General features: G+C 39.9%; 1 protein-coding gene across 1 annotated transcript in view; it reads left to right on the plus strand.

Moving 5' to 3' along the window:
* CNTNAP5 (contactin associated protein family member 5) overlaps window positions 1–24,817 on the plus strand; it is a 995,558-nt gene that overhangs the window by 201,862 nt on the left and 768,879 nt on the right. Inside the window, exon 2 of the mRNA XM_043894748.1 lies at window positions 17,336–17,440. Within this exon, the coding sequence (XP_043750683.1) occupies window positions 17,336–17,440 (105 nt within the window). The remainder of the gene's footprint in view (window positions 1–17,335; window positions 17,441–24,817) is intronic.

Below are 24,817 nucleotides of genomic sequence, written 5' to 3' on the forward strand. Positions count from 1 at the left end.
TCCTCTCCTTCTTGCCCGGAGGAAATGCTTGGCAGAAGATTTCCAAGCTGTACTGTCATCAAAGCTAAACTTAACCTTGTTCGGGAAGAGAACCCTTAACTTTCAAACTGACTCCTTGTCAGGTCCCTTCAGCTTGCAAAGTACAATGTTGGGGGGGAAAAGAAAAAAAAAAAAACCGAAGAAAGAATAGCAAAGGATGCATTTCATCACTGAGACGATGACTTCTCATGTTTGGCAAAGACATTAAAGTTAAATGTCTTGATTCACAGGCACTTACTACTCCCTTCATCTCCATTAATCTCTGCTCACAGCTTTGAGATACACCACTACTGTCTCCAGCAATGAAATGAAATTATAATTGCTTTTCAGTGTGTTTTTTCTCATGTTATTTGATTGCTAAAGATTTCTTCCAAAATGGAGATATTTAGTGAACACAATACAATGTATTGTCTTGCTATTTTTAATCTGTTATTGTATAATTTGAAGGGTTGGGTATGGGAAGAATGGAAATTGAACTCATCTGACCGTGACAGATTTGCAAACTCTGAACACAACTCACAGTTTATTGATGCTTTTAAATTACAGCACCAAATACCTGGACATGTTCATATAACATTTATAGCATTTTATGTCTTCACAGCTACAGCCAACGTTTGCTTAAGAATCACAAAAGTAATTCAGGATGAGCAAGAAGAGCATTTTATGAGCAAAAGTAGAACATTCTGAAGCATTTTGCCTGAAACAGCTTTTATTTTTATCCTGTTCCCCAAAAATCATTATCTAGAGACCTGAAATGTCTCAAAAAATCATTATATTTGGGTGCCTAGTGGGTCATTTCACAGAGTCCTGTAAGATCATATTTGCTAACAAATGGGAAGAATCTCTGGACCACAGAAACATTTGGTGAAATAAATTTATCTGGTGTAACTTACTCCTTCCTCTGTCTTCTGATGAGCAAATATTCTCTAGAGTTTGATCCAATAAATTATATCCAAGATTTTTACTGAGTTCCATAAAAGGTAGCATTTCCAAAATTGAAATCTCATAATCTGAGGATCTCAGAATAATTACTATTTATATGCTTATATTAAATTGCCTTCTCTCTAGAGCCTTTGCTGGGATCAATATTGTTTGAGTAACAGCATACACAGGAATGCCCAGAACAAAAAGGTCAGATTTGGGACTTAGCCCTGAACTATGCCTAGTTCCCTCCCTTTTAGAAGAGGGAAAGACATAAAGCCAAGCCATCTGTCTAAATTTCAGAGAAACAGCTGGTCAGATGGGGCCACTCATACCATTTATTGGTCATGTCAGCCTAGTTTCCATCCCCAAATATGAAAAACCAGACAAGTAGAGGCCTAGTGATAAATTAAGGGGGATGATAATTGGGAACTGAAAGTATTTTCATTTCTCAATTCCAGAATTCAAATTTGTGTACTCTCAAAATGTAATCTAAAAAATCTTTACAGAGGCCTAAGGATAGTCATCATTACAATGTTGTATTTAATATATAAGTTAATGCAGATCATTAGTACATTTTGCCTCATTAATTGAGCTGTTCTTATGTGCCAAACACTGTTCTTTTTCTTTGTGTCTCATAATATTCCTGATTTGTCACAACTCCCCTTTGGAAAATAGACACTATCAGTTTCATTTCCAAGGAGGAAGCTGTTGTACAGAAAAGAGAATGGATTTGCCTGGATTCACCAAGTTGGTCCTTAGGATGACAGATTATACAAGCAGCATGCTGGGGCCCAGAGCTGGACCCTTTTCATTCTGCTTCACACTCCACGCCTGTCAGAGCTTGGGTCCTCAGTGGGCTTAGCAGTCGGGGCCCCCTCCATGTGTTAAGGTTTATCCTCAGTACCCTCAGAGCCTTGGTTTATTTTACCTGTGAATAACAGGGGATTTTGAGGTTAGACCAGGTAATTTGCCTTCCCAGCTAAGACCTCTGTGATGCTGATAACTGCCCTCATTTGCCAGACAGTCACCTTTAAGACTGACTACCTACCTGAAATGTTTTTTTCCCCAAGATCAAATAAAGTCAGTATTTGGAAATCACACACATATTAAAAATAGCAATGATGATTAATCAAGATTCACCTTAAGCACTCACAACTCAGAGTCTTTATTTTTAATTTTTTAACTGAAGTCTAGTTGATTTACAATACTGTATTAATGTCTGCCGTAGAACAAATTGATTCAATTATACATATATAAAGTCATTATTTTAATATTATTTTCCATATGGTTCATCACAGTGTATTGAATATAGTACCTGCAAGAACTCACTGCCTTGATTTTCCTACTATGTGATGTGGGCAAACAAGTATCTATAGTGTTGCCCTGAGAGTTCCAGTTTTAGAAAACTGTTCTATACCTGCCCATATTTTCAATCCCAATATAGGACTATTCTCCATTTACCCAAAATTTTACTTAACATATAATGATTGAGCAACAGATCTGTGATCATCATTGTGAACAGTGATGACATTAGAAAGATAAGTAAGGAGTGCTCCTGCTTGCAAAGAGCTGGGGTCCTGATGTGTGACAAAATCATCAAAACAAAAACCCATCATTGTGACGTTCCTCCTAGAAAGGGTTGCATAAGACAGCAAAGATGTCAGAAAGAGAAAGTGGTTCTCTCTGTCTAGACGGATCAAGGCATGTTTCTGGGAACACCTACATACTGTGTGGGGATTAGGGTTGGCGAGGGGGTAAAAGGAAGACAATTTGGGAGACATTCAGGATAGAATCACATATAGAGGGGCCCAGAGTGGTAACACAGCATTCTCTGCAAGCTGCCAGGAATTTGGCAAGCCTGAGAATGGACTGAGGAGTAAGGAGTGTCAGAAGAAAAGTAACCATGTGTCTGATCATGAAGAGATATATAGAAGCAAGGGAATAGAGTTTCACTGTGAAGGCATGAGGGACTACTCACCTCAGGTCGATGGAGTAGTTCCTTTCTCCTGAATAGTACTCATCACTCCCCTCTCTTTGGGCAGTGAAGATGGCAGCTTCTTACTTGCACCCCAGTGTTCAGTTCAGTTCGCTCTCTCAGTTGTGTCTGACTCTCTGCAACCCCATGGACTACAGGATGCCAGGCCTCCCTGTCCATCACCAACCCAGAGCTTACTCAAACTCATGTCCATCAAGTCGATGATGCCATCCAACCATCTCATCCTCGGTCGTCCCCTTCTCCTCCCGCCTTCAATCTTTCCCAGAATCAGTTCAGTTCAGTTCAGTTGCTATATGTCCTACTCTGTGACCCCATGGACTGCAGCATGCAGGCCCTCCCTGTCCATCACCAACTCCCAGAGTTTACTGAAACTCATGTCCATCGAGTCGGTGATGCCACCCAACCGTCTCATTCTCTGTCACCCCCTACTCCTCCTGCCTTCAATCTTTCCCAGTATCAGGATCTTTTCCAATGAGTCAGTTCTTCTCATCAGGTAGCAAAGCACTGGAGTTTCAGCATCTTTTAATTTCATGGCTGCAGTCACCATCTCCAGTGATTTTGGAGCCCCCCAAAATAAAGTCAGCCACTGTTTCCACTGTTTCCCCCCTATTTGCCATGAAAATGATGGAACCGGATTCCATGATCTTAGTTTTCTGAATGTTGAGCTTTAAGCCAACTTTTTCACTCTCCTCTTTCACTTTCATCAAGAGGCTCTTTAGTTCTTCTTCACTTTCTGCATATCTGAGGATATTGATATTTCTCCCAGCAATCTTCATTCCAGGTTGTGATTCATCCAGCCCAGTGTTTCTCAGGATGTACTCTGCATATAAGTTAAATAAGCAGGGTGACAATATACAGCCTTGACGTACTCCTTTTCCTATTTGCAACCAGTCCGTTGTTCCATGTCATTTCTAACTGTTGCTTCTTGACCTCCAAACAGATTTCTCAAGAGGCAGGTCAGGTGGTCTGGTGTTCCCATCTCTTGAAGAATTTTCCACAGTTTATTGTGATCCACACAGTCAAAGGCTTTGGTATAGTCAAAACAGAAATGTTCACAGAAACACTATTTACAATAGCCTAGACATGGAAACAACCTAAAGGGACAAATGAATTGAGATGATGTGCTACATATAAACAATGAAGTATTTTTCAGCCATAAAAAGAAGGAAATAATGCTATGTGTAGCAACATGGATGAATCCAGAGATTATAGTAAGTGAAATTAGCTAGATAAAGACAAATATTATATGACATCTCTTATATGTGGAATATAAAATATGACATAAATGAGCTTATTTATGAAACAGAAACATATTTACAGACCTAGAGCACAAGTCTTCAGTTGTCAAGAGGGAGTGGGGGGGGGCATGGATTGGGATTTTGGGATTAGCAGATGCAAACTATTATATAGGGAGTCAATAAAAAACAAGGTCCTACTGTATAACACAGGGAACTATTTTTAATATCCTGTGATAAACACAGTGGAAAAGAATATTTTAAAAATGCATCTCTTTATAACATCTTATGAGTTGCCATCTGAGATATATATACAGTACTTCCCTGATATTACTCATTATATTTATCTTAAAGAAAGGTGAGAAATCTTATGTATCATTTGGAAATCATTCTGATCTGTGATTCATTCATCATCTCTCTTTCGCTTGATTTAAATGTGTTAATTTTAGAAACTGATTTATCAACTTCCCAAGTCTCTAAGATAACAATAGAGAGAGATTCATTAAAACTAGAAAGCTTGACACGATCCTTCACGTTTACCTGCCTTTCATATCAGCAGGCATTGATGATTCCTAGGTGACCAAATTGTCATAACTTCTCCTTATCTCAAGTCTAGTTTTTCACTTCAGGCCTTTTTACTTTCTTTTTTATTATAGGATTTGATTGGGTCTCCGTGTCAGCAGGGTTTTACCCTCATTATCCTACCCTGTCCTCACCCCAGATATGCACATGTGTACACTAACATCCTAAAATACAAATTGATGTGACTGTCTCATGCAAAGCAGTGCTTCTCAGCTTTTTAAGCTTAAAATCCAAACACAAAAATACAGAGGGCCCTACTTAATGTATCACAAGTTTTTTAATAAATAATATATAAGGACTAGAAAGAAATGCAAATATTTTCTATAGCCTCATCCCTCGTAATGTTATATAAGAGCTGTGCTTCCTGTTCACCATAGACTCATCAGTCTGTGGACCAGACAGCATAATGCCTGGCACATTGTGCTTAAGAACTATTAAATGCATCCAATAAAAAAAATGCGTAAAACTTATAAAGTGCACTGTGTTTGATCTTGAAATCTAGTAATGCATAAACAGGATAGCTCCTGGTACAAAATCATACTAGGTACCCTGAAAAGCTGATAAAACACAGTGTTAAAACCAGCTGGATGGGCAAAGTCAAAAACGTATAATAGAGGGTATAAGAAAGATCTTTCATTAAGCAATGACTAGAGATGATGAGCTTGAATCGAAGGAAGAATAAAGGATATAAAATAGAGGGAACTAACATGTATCCAGTTAAGTGCCATGGGTTAAATATTTAACATGAATTGTCTCTTTTTGTTCTCATAACAAGCCTGGATATAGTTGTGATCCCCATTATACATACAGAAGACTGAGATTAAATAAATTCCCAAAGGGCATATAATTAGCAAGCTGCAGAGTCAGAATCTGCATTCAGACTGGGCTGGAATCCAAAGTCTGCCTATTTCCAAATATACTGCAGTCTCTAACTAGCCCAGAACACACACACACACACACACACACACACACACACAGAACTCAGTTGTGATCTTGAAGTACCACTGTTGCTGTCCCTGAGCTGGCATTATTTTCTCATCTACAAAGACCAGTGAGAATCAATATTTGTTCAAGTTATTGGCACATGTTTATCCCATCCACTCATAAATGGTTGGCATTGGCCCTCATGCGGTTGTGATATCAGCCAGCTGGCCGTTCCTCAACTCAAGCCTATCTTTTCAATCAGGCATTGTTCCTGAATTCTAATGAATAGACTGGTGACACGCAGGGTTTGTCGTGTTTCCCTTAGGGACTGTATGCCTGGACCCATTAGAGATGAAGAGGAATGTATATGTGTTGATCAAGCTGCATGCAAAGATTGTGGTTTCTTGAGTAACCAGGATTTTCAGTGTAATTTTGAACCACTCAATGCAGGATCCTGATTAGCTATTGGAAGTTTAGCTCCATCATATTCAAAAAAGAACAGATATCCACTGAGAAAGACTCCGCCAAGGAAAGAGATTTTCAACTCTGATTAGCACTGAATTGATGGAAGCACTATGTTTATGAAATTCTCAACTTGTTGCCTTTCCTTCATTTTAAAATCCTGTGCATAATCACTGGAACAATGTGCTAAGTAAGAATATATTTTCTTGTAATTTTTAAAAGTTTTAATTATATTTTTCCCATTTTGCCAATCTTATCATTATATACATCCCATGGTTCATGTATTTAGCTTTGCTTAAAAACCCCCAAAATTCTGAAAGTGATTCGGCACTCCTTTATAATAGTGTGTGGGTGTGTATGTTTGTTTGTCTGTCTATTGCGTGGAATATCGATGGGTGGTGATGGGAAGAGCAGTACAGGAGTATATAGAAACAAAGTTGAATTTAGGAAGTTTCTAAGTAGATAAAATTTTATTACCTCAAAGATTTCCTTTTATCAGTCTCTTTTAAAACTTTTTCAAGTAATCTAGCCACCAATCTCAGCTTCTCATACTTCAGAAATCTCTAAGCCTTTCCATTATGAATTTTACCATTTCTACCCAGCAAAGATTTCGCACCTTCTAGATCATTCAATTAAGAGGGACTATTCATAATCTAAAGACTTAGTAGGTTTAGCATATTTGAATTTGACAATCTTGAGTGGTTCTTTTGGAGGAAACGGTCCCCTGACCAAAGCTTGTGCCAACAACAAGCTCTGTATTCCTGACCCCTGCTCGTTGGAAGTTACCCTCTGACTCTGACCCTCTGTGAGCACTCTCCCTGCCCCCACCCCCAACTGCATCAGTGGCACCCAGCTTAGACTCAGCTTGGACCTGTTTTCTGTTCTTTCATTTCCCTCTTTGTTCTTTCATTTCATGATGCTACTTCTGAAAAATTGAAGGTTGGCCTGCCTAATACATCTTGGTGAAGAAAATACGTTGAAAACAGTATATTAGAAAGAATGGTTTGATGACAGTAGAAGTGAAGTGAATGAAGTGAAGTCTCTCAGTCGTGTCCGACTCTTGCAACCCATGGACTGTAGCCTATAAGGTCCCTCCGTCCATAGAATTTTCCAGGCAAGAATCCTGGAGTGGGCTGCCATTTTCTTCTCCCGGAGATCTTCCTGACCCAGGGATTGAACCTGGGTCTCCCACATTGTAGGCAGACACTTTACCATCTGAGCCACCAATGAGAGTAAATCCCAGTGTAAATTCAACAGACTTATAAAATCATAGCATGATAATTTAGAAGCATGAGTTAGGATCAAGTAGTGGGAAAAGGAGAAAAAAGTAAAGTGAATATATATCTGAGAGATCTTTCTAAGCAATGGCAACAAAAAATAGGACTTATAACTTTCACCTTTTCTCTCAACAAAAAATTGTTGGAAATTTACATAGTCCTTGATGTTAAGTACTATAATTTTAAAAAATCCTTGCTCAACATGACACTTTATAGTCTACATATGATTAGTATATCATATAGCTCCTATCTAAGGAGATTAAAAAACATTTTTAATTAGATTAAATCATTGATAAATTAAATTTAAGAATAGAAAAGTAATAATAAAAAAAAAAAAAACAAAGCAATCAATTGTGAACACGCTATTCCTAACCTGAGAATAAAACAAAACAAACAAACAAAAAAAAAAACAAAAAAAAACTGTGGCAGTAGGGAAAAGGAAGTAATCAGAGAGGAAAAATATTTAGGTAGGTATGTATATGTTTTTCTATTTAATCTGTGTTTTTTATTGACTTTTATTGGAGTGTAGCTGCTTTGCAACGCTGTGCTAGTTTCTATTATTCAGCAAAGTGAGTTAGCCTTGTGTATACAAGTATCCTCGTTTTTAGACTTCCCTCCCTTTCGGTCACCAGAGAGCATCAAATAGAGCTTCCTATGGTATACAGTAAGTGCTCATTAGTTATGCATTTTATATATTTTATACATCAGTTCTGTTCAGTCCTGTCACTCAGTCATGTCGGGATCCCTGCTATCCCATGGACTGCAGCACACCAGGCCTCCCTGTTCATCACCAATGCCCGGAGTTCACCCAAGCTCATGTCCATCGAGTCGGTGATGCCATCCAACCATCTCATCCTTTGTTGTCCCCTTCCCCTCCTGCCCCCAGCCCCTCCCAGCATCAGGGTCTTTTCAAATGAGTCAGCTCTTCACATGAGGTGGCCAAAGTATTGGAGTTCCAGCTTCAACATCACTCCTTCCAATGAACACCAAGGACTGATCTGCTTTAGGATGGACTGATTGGATCTCCCTGCAGTCCAAGGGACTCTCAAGAATCTTCTCCAACACCATAGTTCAAAAGCATCAATTCTTTGGTGCTCAGCTTTCTTCACAGTCCAACTCTCACATCCGTACATGACCACCGGAAAAATCATATCCTTGACTAGACAGACCTTTGGTGGCAAAGTAATGTCTCTGCTTTTTAATATGCTGTCTAGGTTGGTCATAACTTTTCTTCCAAGGAGCAAGTGTCTTTCAGTTTCATGGCTGCAGTCACCATCTGCAGTGATTTTGGAGCCCCAAAAAATAAAGTCAGCCACTGTTTCCATTGTTTCCTCATCTATTTGCTGCGAAGTGATGGGACCAGATGCCATGATCCTAGTTTTTTGAATGTTGGGTTTTATGCCAACTTTTTCACTCTCCTCTTTCACTATCATCAAGATGCATACAGTCCATGGAATTGTTCAGAAGGCCAGAATTCCGAGTGGGTAGCCTTTCCCTTCTCCAGGGAATCTTCCCAACCCAGGGATTGAACCCAGGTCCCCCGCTTTGCAGACAGATTCTTTACCAGCTGAGCCACAAGGGAAGCCCATTGTATATATGGCAGTATATTTATGTCAGTCCCAATTTCTCAATTCATCCCACTCTGTTTTTCCTGTTTGGTAACCGTAAGTTTGTTCTCTACAACTGGACTCTTATTTCTGCTAGAAAAATGCTAGAGATGAACTTATTGCTGGGCAAGTATATTTTGGAGCCATTGTGTTTGGGCTAATTATGGGATACTTGTGTACAGGTGTTCTTAAAAAAAAAAAACCAAGGAGGAAAGAGCTAAACTCACACAAGATAATCAACTGGGAGACTGGCCCTTGACAGTCTCTGATGCATTTCTGCCATCATTTTAGGGATGGGAAACAAATGTTCAGATGGACAATGTGTACAGAGTCACACAGACTTCAGTCATATTCTGCTTGGACACGGAATGGAGCATGAAAAGAACAGAGAAACTTGTAGGTTGCTGACCCACCCAGAATGAATGGCGTCTACTCCTGGCTGTACCACAGTGGCCGCTGGCCACCTAGAAAGGGGGGCTGCCCCAGAGGCAGGCCAGAATGATGGCTACCTATGCTGCTTTGTTCTGGTCTTGTTGTTCAGTCACTCAGTCGTGTCCTACTCTTTGTGACCCCATGGACTGCAGCATGCCAGGCTTCCCTGTCCTTCACCATCTCCCAGAGTTTGCTCAAAACCCATGTCCACTGAGGCAGTGAGGCCATCCAGTCATCTCATCCTCTGTCATCCCCTTCTCCTTCTGTCTTCAGTTTTTCCCAGCATCAAGGTTTTTTCTAGTGAGTTGGCTCTTTGCATCAGGTGGCCAAAGTACTGTTATTGTCTTAGTGAGTTTGATTATGATAAATTCCTAGCAAGCAACTTATAAGTGAAGATCAGTACCTCTAAACGAAGTCTTTCCTAAAATCTTGAATAGAATGATTTTTAAAGCCAAGAAAAAATTCCAGAGCCATCTTGTTATTCCCTGGACAGGACCAGACTCCATTGTGATGCCCTGTCTACACCCCTATCCATCACCAGTCATGACTGTGAAGCAATGTGGAGTGTGTCCATCTCTACTATGATAGAGGAATTAGTTAAAATTGCTTTTGCTATCGTGAAAGCCTGACAAAAACTCTGACACCTGGAATGTGCCCAGTTAAAGTCTGTTGATTGAACAAATGAACAAACTCCGCCATTTGCAGTAGAGGAATCTGAAACACATAAAGATAAAAATGAGAGCAGTTCACAGTGAAGGGAAAAGAGGACCCAGGATTCCTGGATCCCAAGCCAAAGGTCTCCTGCATGTAACTGATCACACCCATTAGGAGCTTTATGCAAATTAATGGATTATCTTTCAACCCAGAGTACATGCTCGGCTTCTTGAGCTTAGGGTCTATGTCCTTGACTTAATTCTGTCCTCCCACAGCAAAGAGCAGAACCATGCGTATCCAGCAGATAATCAAAAGGCAAGTAGAACGGTGTGGAGATGGATGTCAGGATAAAGAGGGTTTGACCTTCCTTTCATGATTCATTTCAGAGAGCCATGTTTCTTGGTCTGTGCATTTTAGAGTAATTTATCTTTTAGGATTTCACTGTGGAAAATGGGGAGGATCAGAGTCAAGAGTAGTATTAGAGTATTTATTTTTGTTGTTTGCTAAGTGAAATTATAGGTAACAAGGTAAAAAAACAAATGAAGCTAAAAGCATGAATTGACACTTCTAAGCCTCATTGTCGGCACTATACAAAACGCCTGCTTTATGTCTTTTAAACAAAGTGGGCCATTAATGTGTAATGCTAAGAGGAATTTTATCTCACCTATAAATAGTGAATCCCTTAAGCTCCAAATCCCCATATACAGACAATTTACTCTGGTAATCAAGGCGATGTTCACAATTTAACTTCAGTTACCATCTGTAACTCTATTGGTATTTTAATAATAATGAATAAAAATATACATTGGCAAACAAAAACGTTACTTAAAGTAGAACCATCTTAAAGAGTCAATGATAATTTCTCAGAAGCTGTGTAAATATCATATTTATGCAGAACTCTCTTTTGTGCCTTTACCTTTTAATTAATGTCAAAGAAAACCTTTAATATTTACACATACATGTATATTGAGGGGAAAACTATCCCCACTTCTTCCAATTAAAAATATCAAAGAAAATGCTTCCCATGAATATGCAAATATTAATAAGGAAACAGATACATTTCTTTCACTTGGTCTCCCTTTGTGGGCTTTCCTCCCCCTTTTTGGAGGAGTGTCAAAGAAGTAAAGAAGGCAAGAATAAGTGAGAAGAAATGCAAATTCTTATGAAAATTATACACTATTCTTCAAAGTTTTTCTGTTATCCAGAAAAACTATACCCTTCCTTTAGCAGAAAATAAATCATTTGTTAAAACAAACGCTACGAAGAATGATACAACTAATGCTTACCAGACTTACGCACAGGTGGCATATTCTGACCTAGTGGTCACCATCTGGGGTTGAGGAAACCTGAATTTCCACCTAAGCCAGTCTGTTAATTAACTGACCAGTCCTAAGCAGGCCTGTCCTCTCGTACACCCCGAGGCCCTCATTTGTAGTTGAAGGGCTTGAATTCCTTATTTTCAGAGTTTCTTTCTGGTTCTAACATCATCTCAGTCTGTGAATGTAGAGCTACATCATTTGCAAATAGGACTAGGGGTATCCAACACCCATTGATGGGAAGAGTTGAATGTTATAATACGAATGGTCACATTTATACTTATGGATTTTTATCTCCCTAGGCTTGAGATGCATTTCGAGGTGGCCTTTATGGTGTAAAAGAAAACAAGATAACCATAAAGTTATCTGTTGAAGAAAAATGAAGAATAGAATTGTGAATTGTTGGTGTTCCGTCGCTAAACTGTGTCTGACTCTTTTGTGACTCCATGGACTGAAGCCCTTCAGGCTCCTCTGTCCATGGGTTTTCCCAGGCAAGAATACTGGCGTGGGTTGTCATTTCCTTCTCCAAGGGATCTTCCTGACCTGGGGTTGAACCCATGTCTCACGCATTGACGAGCAGATTTTTCACCGCTGAGCCACCAGAGAGGCTCCGAAAACGTGAATAGAAGTTTGCATTTTAACTAGGGCTTTAATTTCCCCTGATTTTTGCAGCACATCTCTGAATGGTCTTTTTCAGGGAATATTTTGAAAATATTCCACTATGCCAATGGATCTGTGAAGCACGGATCATTTCTAGAAAACTAGTCATGGTGTCTCTCAGTTTCCGTGTTCCACAGGAAACCTGACTTTTAGTCTTGCCTTATGTTCCTCCTACATTTCAAACATCTCTCTCCCTCCTCAAATTTCTTCACCCTCTCCTCTCTCTTCCTGTAAATACAGATAAACATCCACCACACTTTCGGAAGTACCGACTGATGGATTTAGCGTGCAAACACACTGTCAGAAGGCTGAGACATGAGTGGTGCCTAAAATTCAACAACATGGGCCTGCTTATTTAAAGCCTGAAGGGATGGTGAAGCAGATGGTGCTTCGTGTCTTCCCTCCCCTGCCATGTGTTTACTGCGATCGCCCAGTCTCAGGAAGGCTGCCAATCCGCAGAAGGGAAGGACTGCCTGGTGCAGTGCTGTTTTCAACCCTTCTTTCCCTTCCACTTCCTTTCCTTCCTCTCTTCAGGTTGACCACAAGCCTTCAGTGCAAAGAGCTTCTGGTGACATCAATTCTTGTGCAGGTTTTGCAACATAGACACGAGATTCCCAGGAATAAAATTGTTGAAAACGGTTGCTCTGGATTGCAAGCAGATATTACACACAATTAATATACTGTTTCCTGGGCTCATTCTGTGCCTTATCTTTTAAAGGGAACTTTGTCCATCTCTTCTCATTCCATCTGTAAAGTGATTCTGTGGCTAGATGTGGCAGAGATGAGTCGATTTTGTGGGCTCATTGAATTGGAATATATTTTCTGGAGTCACCAAGGCAAGAGAAGAAACCAGTCTAGAATGGGAAGCTTGCAGCTTTAGTCATCCCGACACTGTCCACAATCCCAAGCAGTCCCAAAGGTAGAATTTTCTAAAAATTAATTACAGTTCACTCTTGAAGAATGTAGGTAGAGGGCTGAGAACCCCCAACACATTGGGAAAATCAGATTCTGCATCTATGTTTTCAGCCAACCGTGGACTTGCAGCACTGTACTTCATACTTATTGGGGGGGAAAAAAAAACCTCTAATAACCTAAATGGGAAAAGAATTTGGAAATGGTACACGTGTGTGCATACCTGAATCACCTTGGTGTACACCTGAAATTAAAATAACATTGTGAGTCAGCTACACTCCAATACAAAATAATTATTTTTTTAGAAACTATATATTAAGTCTTAAAACTCAAAAAAAGATAAAAAGTATACTTCTCTCTAAAACAAATCTGGTATAAGTGGAACCATACTCTTCAAACCCATGTTATTTAAGTGTCAGCCATGCTGTCCTCATTTTTGCTGTATTGTTTCTCCTGTTTGTGTGTGTGCTAGTGGTTCAGTTGTGTCTGACTCTTTGAGACCCCAGGGACTGTAGCCCATCACCAGTCTCCTCTGTTAATGGAATTCTCCAAGCAAGAATGCTAGAGTGGGTTGCCTTTCCCTTCTCCCTGACCCAGGAATTGAACCTGGGTCTTGTGCATTGCAGGCAGATTCTTTACCATCTGAGCCACCAAGGAAGCCCTTCCCCTGTTTAGGACAGGTCTAAAAATAATGCACATTTCTGGATTGGGAATGCTTATATAAACAAATTCTTAATTCCTAATGACAAGGGGTAATTTGATTACCAATTTGAGTCCTGGTCTATTTTCAGTTTAGGTGAGTTGTCAGGTCTGTTCATTTGATATAGAGAAGAAAAAGGGAAGTACTTATTGGCCTGAGAGGGAAGGTCTTTCTTCATTTCTGATTGGAAACTTTCCCATTCTCATCACTTTCAGAGACAGGAGAGCAAAAGCTCAGTCTCGTTTTCTAAAAGCCACTGCAATGTCCTGGGTCCATGAGAAAAGGTGTCCTGAAGAATCTCCTCTGGACCTTTCTATTAGCACAATTTGTTTTCAACGGGTTTACCAATTCCCAAAGTGGGAACATTGACCCCCACAAATGGGGATATAAGGAACATTTCAGAAAAGGAACTGGGCCATGGAGCAGTAGTCACTGGTGTCAGGAGGCCAGTGGGGATGAATGCTTCTCCCGAGACCTGGTGAAGGGCCCTCACTGCCCCGGGGGTGGAAGAGATGAGAAAGACCACTTCCCTGGACGTCTGAGCCACTGGGTACCCATGAAACTGACTTGGGTGTAATATTGGTGAAATTTTCCTCAACTGTCTCATCCATTTATTGAATTTGTTTATGTCTTCATATTTTTAAGTGGTCTCTGAGCTTCTTGAAGTCTGAGATTCAGTTTTACTCAAATGTATCCCCAATGCCTACTTAAGGTCAAGCATAAAGTGGGACCCTATAAATATTTATTGGGTTGAATTACATTGAAATGGTTAGATCAGTTTAGATTAGATCACTTCACTTAGGGGGAAAAGTGGGATTAGGAAGCACAATACTCAAAAATGTCATCAGTGACACATGAAAAAAATTCATAAAAGATCTAATAAAAATGTTAGCAGTAACAGCAAGATCCTACTGTATAATAAACTATAATGAAAAAGAATATAAAAAGTAATGTATAGGTATACGTACAACTGAATCACTTTTCTGTACAGCAGGAATTAACACAACATTGCAAATCCACTATTCATCAATTTAAAAAATTGAAAAAAACGGTAACAGTGTTTTACACATGTCATATGTTTAAGAAATGCATAACTACTAGAATAAAAACTTGTTCAGTTGCCAAGTTATGTCTGACTCTTTGTGACCACATAAAATGCAGCACACCAGGCTTCCCTGTCCTTCACTATTTTCCGGAGTTTGCTCAAACTCATGTCCATTGAGTCAATGACACTATCCAACCATCTCAGACTCTGTCACCCCCTTCTCCTCATGCCCTCAATCCTTCCCAGCATCAGAGTCTCATGGACTAGACTTTCCAGGCTCCCCTGTCCATGGAATTCTCCAGGCAAGAATACTAGAGTGTGTAACCATTCTCTTTTCCAGGGGACATTCCCAACCCAGGGATCGAACACTTATCTCCTTCATTTTAGGCAGATGCTTTACTGTCTGAGCCACCAGTGAAGCCCTAATAAATATGGCTCTTGGCTTTTGAAAGTTCTTCAATTTGCTTCAGAAGTGGATGTTAGAAGGGTTGTGAGTTATTTGGAAGGGTTATGTGTGTGTTAGCCACTCAGTCATGTCCAGATGGAGTGGAGGGATGTTATCTGAAATTGGAGGGAGCTGTAACTACTGTTGTGGGTAAGGTTCATAACATAGCTTCAAAGAGAAATGCTTTGTGGAGTTTCATGTGTGTGTGTGTGCACGTGTTTGGTATATTCCACTGGGGCTCAGGTTCAGTTGGGCTCAAGCTTTGGCATTCATTGGTTTCCTGATGATAAAACCAGCATAAGCAAATGGAATATTTCCATTATGTTCAAATTGTTTACTAACATTAAATACAGTAGCAGATTCATGTTTCTGGACAAGTGTGTTGGAGGGGTACATGCAGCCCCCTCAGCTGCATCTTAGCCTTCAGTAAGGTGGCCCCTGAGTTCTGCTTTCTGTTTGCAGAATGACCATAACTACAGAGTTGTTCTTACCTCTGATTTTTGTGTTATTACTCTTCAGTTTGATTCTGGTTCTATTTTGTGTTTGTCAAATACCTCAAAATATTTTTCAAACATTTGTGTTCGGGAAAAACTTGAAATATAATTTGCCAGTTGATTTTTTTAACACATTGAACAAATAAAAATCCAATCCTTATGTTTCTCATTAATTTTCATGCAATTAGATGAAATACTGCTCTCTAAGAATTTGCTGGGTAAACAAGCAACCTCATAATCGTATGTACATTTCCTTTTAAAAATGTCAACTCAGCTCTTCCTGAGAGCCTTTGATACCATGAAGTTGATCTTCAAACGGAATAACATGTTTCAAACTTGTTTTGACTGAGGTATATATAGATTTCATGGACTCATTTTGGAGTGTTCTTTAAGATCAATTGTACAAAACAAGTGGTAAGAATTTTGGTACTGTGATGTGGATTGATTGATTTATTCCTTCATTTCTTCATTCCTTTCCTTACTCACTGATTTCATTCTTTGCATAAACCTTTATTGAAAGCCTATTACATGTCAGATTATTTGCTAAGATCCCCCAAAGAGTTTGTGACCTGTTGGTGAATGCAAATAAATGAATGATTGCAAACTGTTTGTATGCTAAGTCCCTCAGTCATGTCCAACTCTCTGCCATGCCATGGACTGTAGCCCACCAGGCTCCTCTGTTCATGCAGAACCTCCGGGCAAGAATACTGGAGTGGGTTACCATTTCCTCCTCCAAGGGATCTTCCTGACCCAGGAATCAAACCCTGTCTCTTACACCTTCTGCATTGGCAGGCAGGTTCTTTACCCCTAGCACCATCTGGGAAGCCCCTAAAAACTAACTCTTTAGATGGCCAATATTCTAGCAAAGAGAAGAGTCCTGTACGCGGGATTGAATAGTCAGGGCAATCAGAGGAGAATATCTACATTGTCAAGACCACATTCCTGTCCATGCCCACCATCTGAGCAGGATCAAAGAAGACCTAGAAAGCCTATCTACCACATTTAGGGAAGACTGGAAGGGTAGCTACTGAAGGAAATGTCACATTCAAGATTGTACCAGATTGAGGACTATTCTCTATTCTTTCATATAACAGATATGAATTATTAAATTTAGGAACTCATTTTCCAAAGACTTTCATGCAACTGGGAGTGAGATATTCTGAATTATTGTGTCCCTCTAGATAGAACTATTATAAATAAGAGTCTTTAGAAGCTGAAGATGAGAGAATAAACAGTGTTCCCCATCTTAAATAGTCTCCGCCTTATAAAAGAAGCTCACTAGGCATAACTTGAGACGTTGCTCAAGGGGCTGATTAAAGAAATGAAGCAATAGTTGGATTTTGAGTTAGACAAATCTGGGCAAAATTCTGGCCACACTATTGTAGATTTCTGACCTTGGACAAACTACTAAACATGACTGAACTTGAGTTTCCCCAACTGTGAAAGAGATTTAACGTTAGTCTTTTCAAGGTTCTTGTGAGGAGGAGATGAAATACCACATGGAAAGGACGACTACCAACCTTGTTGAGAGCAGGAAGATAATAAGTAGTGGTGGTGAATTCCTTGAGTCCTCTCTTAATGAAATACTTCTTGCTAATGAATTTTTCTCTCTCTCTCCGCTTTTGTTTTAGACAACTGTGATGACCCGTTAGCATCCTTGCTCTCTCCAATGGCTTTTTCCAGTTCCTCAGACCTCACTGGGACTCACAGCCCAGCTCAGCTCAACCGAAGAGTTGGTAAGTAGGTGGCAAACTAGTGTTCAAGAAAAGAATGGGTACAGAGAGATTAAAATGGAATAAAACCATGCTTCCCAGCACATAATGCATATTCAAAGTACACTGGTTACTGTTCCCCTAAATCCACCTTATTTCTCTCTGATTATCCTAAGAGGCCTTTTGTGAAAAATTTTTTTAATTTGCTTTATTTTTATATTTCATGCATCAAAATAAATAGCTATCAAATATATTATTATAACATTTGATCATAACAAGAATGAAATCTATCAAGGTTTTATTCAGTAGTTTTAATTTTTACAATAAAATAACTGTTCATAGTTTTAAAAATATAAAACAATATTAAGTGACAGCTTTTAAATTCAAAAATAAGTAATGCTACCCTCTGGAGACAGCTATGCTTAAAAGTTGACTGTGTATTCCTACAATATATGAGCAAAGGAAGAGCAGATAGCTTTAACTAATATTATGTGAAATACCTTTAACAAATATGGTGATGGATCTCTAGACAGATATACTTAAATCATATTTATAATATATATATTGTTCTATAGTTCATTTTTTTAATTTCCAAAAGTTTTAAATATCTGATGATATTTATTTACACATCTAGTGAACTCACTAGAGTCTTTTTCTAATTGAAAAAAATATTTTTATGCAGTTTCAAGAGGTACACTGGTCTAGTAGAGTTCACAATAATTGACTTATATATGAGGTAAATATATATATGTAAAGTTTATATATATATATTATATTGATTTATATATATATTGATTTATATATTTTTATGTATATTGATTTATATATCCCATTTATATATACAGTCAATCACATTAGTAAGTTTTCCAATGTTGATCCATCTTTATATTTGGGAGTCAAGTCCTAATTCACTGTAATGATATTGATATTGTTTTTATAAAGCAAAGAATGATTTAATTTGTTCAGTTCAGTCAGTCAGTCAGTTCAGTCACTCAGTCATGTCCAACTCTTTGCAACCCCATGAATCACAGCATGCCAGGCCTCCCTGTCCATCACCAAATCCCAGAGTTTACTCAAACCCAAGTCCATCAAGCCGGTGATGTCATCCAGCCATCTCATCCTCTGTCATCCCCTTCTCCTCCTGCCCCGAATCCCTCCCAGCATCAGGGTTTTTTCCAGTGAGTCAACTCTTCGCATGAGGTGGCCAAAGTATTGGAGTTTCAGCTTCAGCATCAGTCCTTCCAATGAACACCCAGGACTGATCTACTTTAGGATGGACTAGTTGGATCTCCTTGCAGTCCAAGGAACTCTCAAGAGTCTTCTCCAACACCACAGTTCAAAAGCATCAATTTTTCGGCACTCAGTTTTCCTTATAGTCCAGCTCTCACATCCATACATGACCACTGGAAAAGCCATAGCCTTGACCAGATGGACCTTCGTTGGCAAAGTAATGTCTCTGCTTTTCAATATGCTGTCTAGGTTGGTCATAAGTTTCCTTCCAAGGAGTAAGCGTCTTTTAATTTCATGGCTGCAATCACCATCCATAGTGATTTTGGAGCCCCCCAAAATAAAATCTGACACTGTTTCCACTGTTTCTCCATCTATTTCCCATGAAGTGATGGGACAAGATGCCATGATCGTAGTTTTCTGAATGTTAAGCTTTAAGCCAACTTTTTCACTCTCCTCTTTCACTTTCATCAAGAGGCTCTTTAGTTCCTTTTCACGTTCTGCCATAAGGGTGGTGTCATCTGCATATCTGAGGTTATTGATATTTCTCCCAGCTATCTTGATTCCAGCTTGTGCTTCCTCCAGCCCAGCATTTCTCATGATGTACTCTGCATATAAGTTAAATAAGCAGGGTAACAATATACAGGCTTGATGTACTCCTTTTCCTATTTGGAACCAGTCTGTTGTTCCATGTCCAGTTCTAACTGTTGCTTCCTGACCTGCATAGAGGTTTCTCAAGAGGCAGGTCAGGTGGTCTGGTATTCTCCTCACTTTCAGAATTTTCCATAGTTTATTGTGATCCACATATTCGAAGGCTTTGGTGTAGTCAATAAAGCAAAAATAGATGTTTTTCTGGAACTCTCTTGCTTTTTCATTGATCCAGTGGATAATGTCAATTTGATCTCTGGTTCCTCTACCTTTTATAAAACCAGCTTGAACATCTGGAAGTTTACAGTTCACGTATTGCTGAAGCCTGGCTTGGAGAATTTTCAGCATTACTTTACTAGCATGTGAGATGAGCGCAATTGTGCAGTAGTTTGAGCATTCTTTGGGATTGCCATTCTTAGGGACTGGAATGAAAACGGACCTTTTCCAGTCCTGTGGCCACTGCGAGTTTTCCAAATTTCCTGGCATACTGAGTGCAGCACTTTCACAGTATCATCTTTCAGGATTTGAAATAGCTCAACTGGAATTCCATCACCACACTAGCTTTGTTTGTAGTGATGCTTTCTAAGGCCCACTTGACTTCACATTCCACGATGTCTGGCTCTAGGTGAGTGATCACACCATCGTGATTATCTGGGTCGTGAAAATCTTTTTTATACAGTTCTTCTGTGTATTCTTGCCACCTCTTCTTAATATCTTCTGCTTCTGTTAGGTCCATACCATTTCTGTCCTTTATTGAGCCCATCTTTGCATGAAACTTTCCCTTGGTATCTCTCATTTTCTTGAAGAGATCTCTAGTCTTTCCCATTCTGTTGTTTTCCTCTATTTCTTTGCATTGATCACTGAGGAAGACTTTCTTATCTCTCCTGGCTATTCTTTGGAACTCTGCATTCAAATGGGAATATTTTTCCTTTTCTCCTTTGCTTTTCACTTCCCTTCATTTCACAGCTATTTGTAAAGCCTCCTCAGACAGCCATTTTGCTTTTTTGCATTTCTTTTTCTTGGGGATCATCTTGCTCCCTGTCTCTTGTACAATGTCATGAACCTCTGTCCATAGTTCACCAGGCACTCTGTCTATCAGACCTAGTCCCTTAAATCTATTTCTCACTTCCACTGTATAGTCATAGGGATTTGATTTAGGTCATACCTGAATGGTCTAGTGGTTTTTTCCACTTTCTTCAATTTCAGTCTGAATTTGGCAATAAGGAGTTCATGATCTGAGCCACAGTCAGCTCCCAGTCTTGTTTTTGCTGACTGTATAGAACTTCTCCATCTTTGGCTGCAAAGAATATGATGAATCTGATTTCAGTGTTGACCATCTGTGTGATGTCCATGTGTAGAGTTTTCTCTGTGTTGTTGGAAGAGGGTGTTTGCTATGACCAGTTCATTCTCTTGGTAGTACTCTATTAGCCTTTGCCCTGCTTCCTTCTGTACTCCAAGGCCAAATTTGCCTGTTACTCCAGGTGTTTCTTGACTTTCTACTTTTGCATTCCAGTCCCCTATAATGAAAAGGATATCTTTTTTAGGTCTTAATTCTAGAAGGTCTTGTAGGTCTTCATAGAACTGTTCAACTTCAGCTTCTTCAGCGTTACTGGCCAGGGCATAAACTTGGATTACCATGATATTGAATGGTTTGCCTTGGAAAGGAACAGAGATCATTCTGTCGTTTTTGAGATTGCATCCAAGTACTGCATTTCAGACTCTTTTGTTGACTATGATGGTTACTCCATTTCTTCTAACGATTCTTGCCCATAGTAGTAGATATAATGATCATCTGAGTTAAATTCACCCATTCCAGTCCATCTTAGTTCACTTATTCCTAGAATGTTAATGTTCACTCTTGTCATCTCCGGTTTGACCACTTCCTCAATTTGCCTCGATTCATGGACCTAACATTCCAGGTTCCTATGCAATATTGCTCTTTACAGCATCGAACCCTGCTTCCATCACCAGTCCCATCCACAACTGGGGTTTTTTTTCTTTGGCTCCATCCCTTCATTCTTCCTGGAGTTATTTCTCCACTGATCTCCAGTAGCATATTGGCCACCTACAGACCTGGGGAGTTCATCTTTGAGTTCCCTATCTTTTTTCCTTTTCATACTGTTCATGGGGTTCTCGAGACAAGAATACTGAAGTGGTTTGCCAGTCCCTTCTCTAGTGGACCACATTCTGTCAGACCTCTCTACCATGACACGGCCGTCTTGGGTGGCCCCACACGGCATGGCTATTTCTTTGAGTTAGACAAGGCTGTGGTCCATGTGATCAGATTGGCTAGTTGTCTGTGATTGTAGTTTCATTCTGTCTGCCATCTGATCCCCTCTCTCAGTGCCTACCATCTTACTTGGGTTTCTCTTACCTTGGAGGTGGGGTCTCTCCAAGTTTGCATAAGGTGCTTAAATCATGAGATTAAGCAGGGAAAATGTATGTACTTCAATTTAAGTCATCTGAATTCACAATTTTGCTCCTAACCACCACACTAGCAAATTGACTTTTTAACACAGGTTAAAGAGGGGTGTATCAGAAAAAAAAAAAGGGAGGGGGGTGTTCAGGAACTAGTCTGAGAGAGCTTAAATGGTGAAGATGGTATTTGCTTACAGGTTCTGTGAGCAACTGTAAGTCACTTGCCTGCTCTCAACCCAGTTTCTTTCATCTGTAGAGTGGACCAGTAACACCTGCCTTAAAGCCTCATGTGCACACAGAGAACAGACTCACATATTCAAAAGTTCCTTTTCACTTCAGGGTAGTGACACCTGACAGGGTCACCTGACAGGGAGATTCACTTATCATTTCAGTAAGAAACACAGGTTGGCAAGTTTTATTTATTTATCTTTGACTGCACTGGGTCTTCACTGCTCTCTGTGGGCTTTCTCTAGTTGCAGTTCCCTGGCTTCTCATTGTAGTGGCTTCCCTTGTTGCAGAGCATGGGCTCTAGGACAGGCTCAGTAGTTGTGGCACATGGCTTTAGTTGCTCCAGGGCATGTGGAATCTTCCCCAACCAGGGATAGAACCCGGTTCCCCTTTACTGGAGGGCAGATTCTTATCCACTGGACCACCTGGGGATATCTGGCAGATTTTAATACAGGCTCTTCCACAGGGCATCCTGAGCCAGACTTAATCTTAGTCCCACCCAACTGTGCAGTGGCAGAAGGACATGATGGTCTCGGTAGCTTCTCGGGAGTTTCTGGGGAAGCTGTGAATCTGGTAATAGGTTAGCTCCCCCACCGCACCCACCCTTATGAACGGATATTGACAGAACACACATGTCTCTGCTTCAGTATATTATCCTGCTTACAGGGGAATCTGGGTGCCTGAGCCCAAGGCTAGCACAAGCGTAGGCAGAGAGGGAACTGACTTTTTCTTCTTCTCCCAGGTAGAGTCTGAATCAGGAAGACCATGCCGGAGATACAGTCAGAGAGTCGGGATGCATTGGTCTAGAAGCCACCATCCAGCACAGCTCCCAGGGCTGACAGCTTCCCTTCCTTCACCAGGCCAACTGTTACCCTTAGTGGAAGTTAAACGCAGACTCAAGGAGACAGTAACTTACTAGTTCCCATTCATGGCTGGACGTCTGAATAACCTATGTGCTTAGTCGCTCAGTCATGTCCCATTCTTCGTGACCCCATGGACTGTAGCCCGCCAGGCTCCTCTGTCCATGGGGATTCTCCAGGCAAGAATACTGGAGTGGGTTGCCATGCCCTCTTCCAGGGGGTCTTCCCAACCCAGGGATCCAACCCAGGTCCCCTGCATTGCAGGCAGATTCTTTACCATCTGAGTCACCAGGGAAGCCCAAGAATACTAGAGGAGGTAGCCTATCCCTTCTCCAGGGATCTTCCTGACCCAGGAATCAACCCAGGGTCTCCTGCATTGCAAGTAGATTCTTTACCAGCTGAGCAACCAATGAGCTTTATAAGTAGCAATGCTGAGTCCCACCTCCCAGATATTCTGAATAGTCTGGGATGGGACCCAATAACAAATATTGATAAATAAAATGAACACAAGCTTTCCAAGCGATTCTAAAATGCAACAAGAGTTAAAGGTTGCTATACTGAAGGAATTTGTGAATAACATATCTTGAATACCTACTATGTGCTATAGGTTCTGTGCTAAAACTCTGGCACATAGCTGATAAAAATAGACACATACCCTACTCAAAAAAAGTATACATGGATAGCACAAATTATCATATAATGAATAGCTAACATTTGTGGTTAGTGATAATGTTGATTTTATTATTTTGTCATATACATATTTATATATCTATGTACGTGTATGCATGTGCTCACTCATGTCCAATTCTTTGCAACTCCATGGACTGTAGCCCACCAGGATCCTCTCTGTCCATGGAATTTTCCAGGCAAGAATACTGTAGTGGGTTGCCATTTCCTGTTCCAGGGTATCTTCCTCCCAGGGATAGAGCTAGTGTCTCTTGTGACTTTTGCATTGGCAGACATATTCTTATCAGGACTGTGTCACCTGGGAAGCCCTATATATTTATATACACAATATAATTGATGTATTATGTGCATTTTATACATACACATATGTATATTGTAGGATATATAAGGTGAGTTAACACATATGATTGGATATAATACATAGAGTCATATAGAGAGAGAGAGAAAGGTAGACATATGCATGGTTAGTTTTATACATATATAAAGCTAGTGTGTACATATATATGTGTGTGTGTGTATACACAACCCATATGCAATAGAATAAATATACAATATGCATATACATGTATGCATATCTGGGTGTGTATAGTATTATGTGCACATATACATGCATATGTATAATACATACATAGAAAACAAGTATCATAGTATAATTATAATAAAAGTTATACTAAAAATATTATATAAAATTTTATGGTAATGTTATTAAGATTTTATCATTTATTTTCTAAAATAAAGTTGAGAAAATTGCAATATTTAACTTACATTGAAAAATATTACCATAAAGTAATAATTTGCCTCCTAAAAACAGACTTAAAAGGAAAGTTATGACTAACCTAGATAGCATATTGAAAAGCAGAGACATTACTTTGTCAACAAAGGTCTGTCTATTCAAGGCTATGCTTTTTCCAGTGGTCACATATGGATGTGAGAGTTGGACTATAAAGAAAGCTGAGAGCCGAAGAATTGGCACTTTTGAACTGTGGTGTTGGAGAAGACTCTTAAGGGCCCCTTGGACTGCAAGGAGATCAAACCAGTTTATCCTAAAGGAAATCAGCCCTGGGTGTTCATTGGAAAGACTGATGCTGACGCTGAAACCAATACTTTGGCCACCTAATGTGAAGAACTGACTCATTTGAAAAGACCCTGATGCTGGAAAAGAGTGAGGGCAGGAGGAGAAGGGGACGACAGAGGATGAGATGGCTGGATGGCATCACCAGCTCAATGGACATGCGTTTGGGTGAACTCCGGGAGTTGGTGATGGACAGGGAGGCCTGGCATGCTATGGTTCATGGGATCACAAAGAGTTGGACACGACTGAGCGACTTAACTG

The sequence above is a fragment of the Cervus elaphus genome, chromosome 33, assembly GCF_910594005.1.
Source record: "Cervus elaphus chromosome 33, mCerEla1.1, whole genome shotgun sequence".
NCBI lineage: Eukaryota > Metazoa > Chordata > Mammalia > Artiodactyla > Cervidae > Cervus > Cervus elaphus.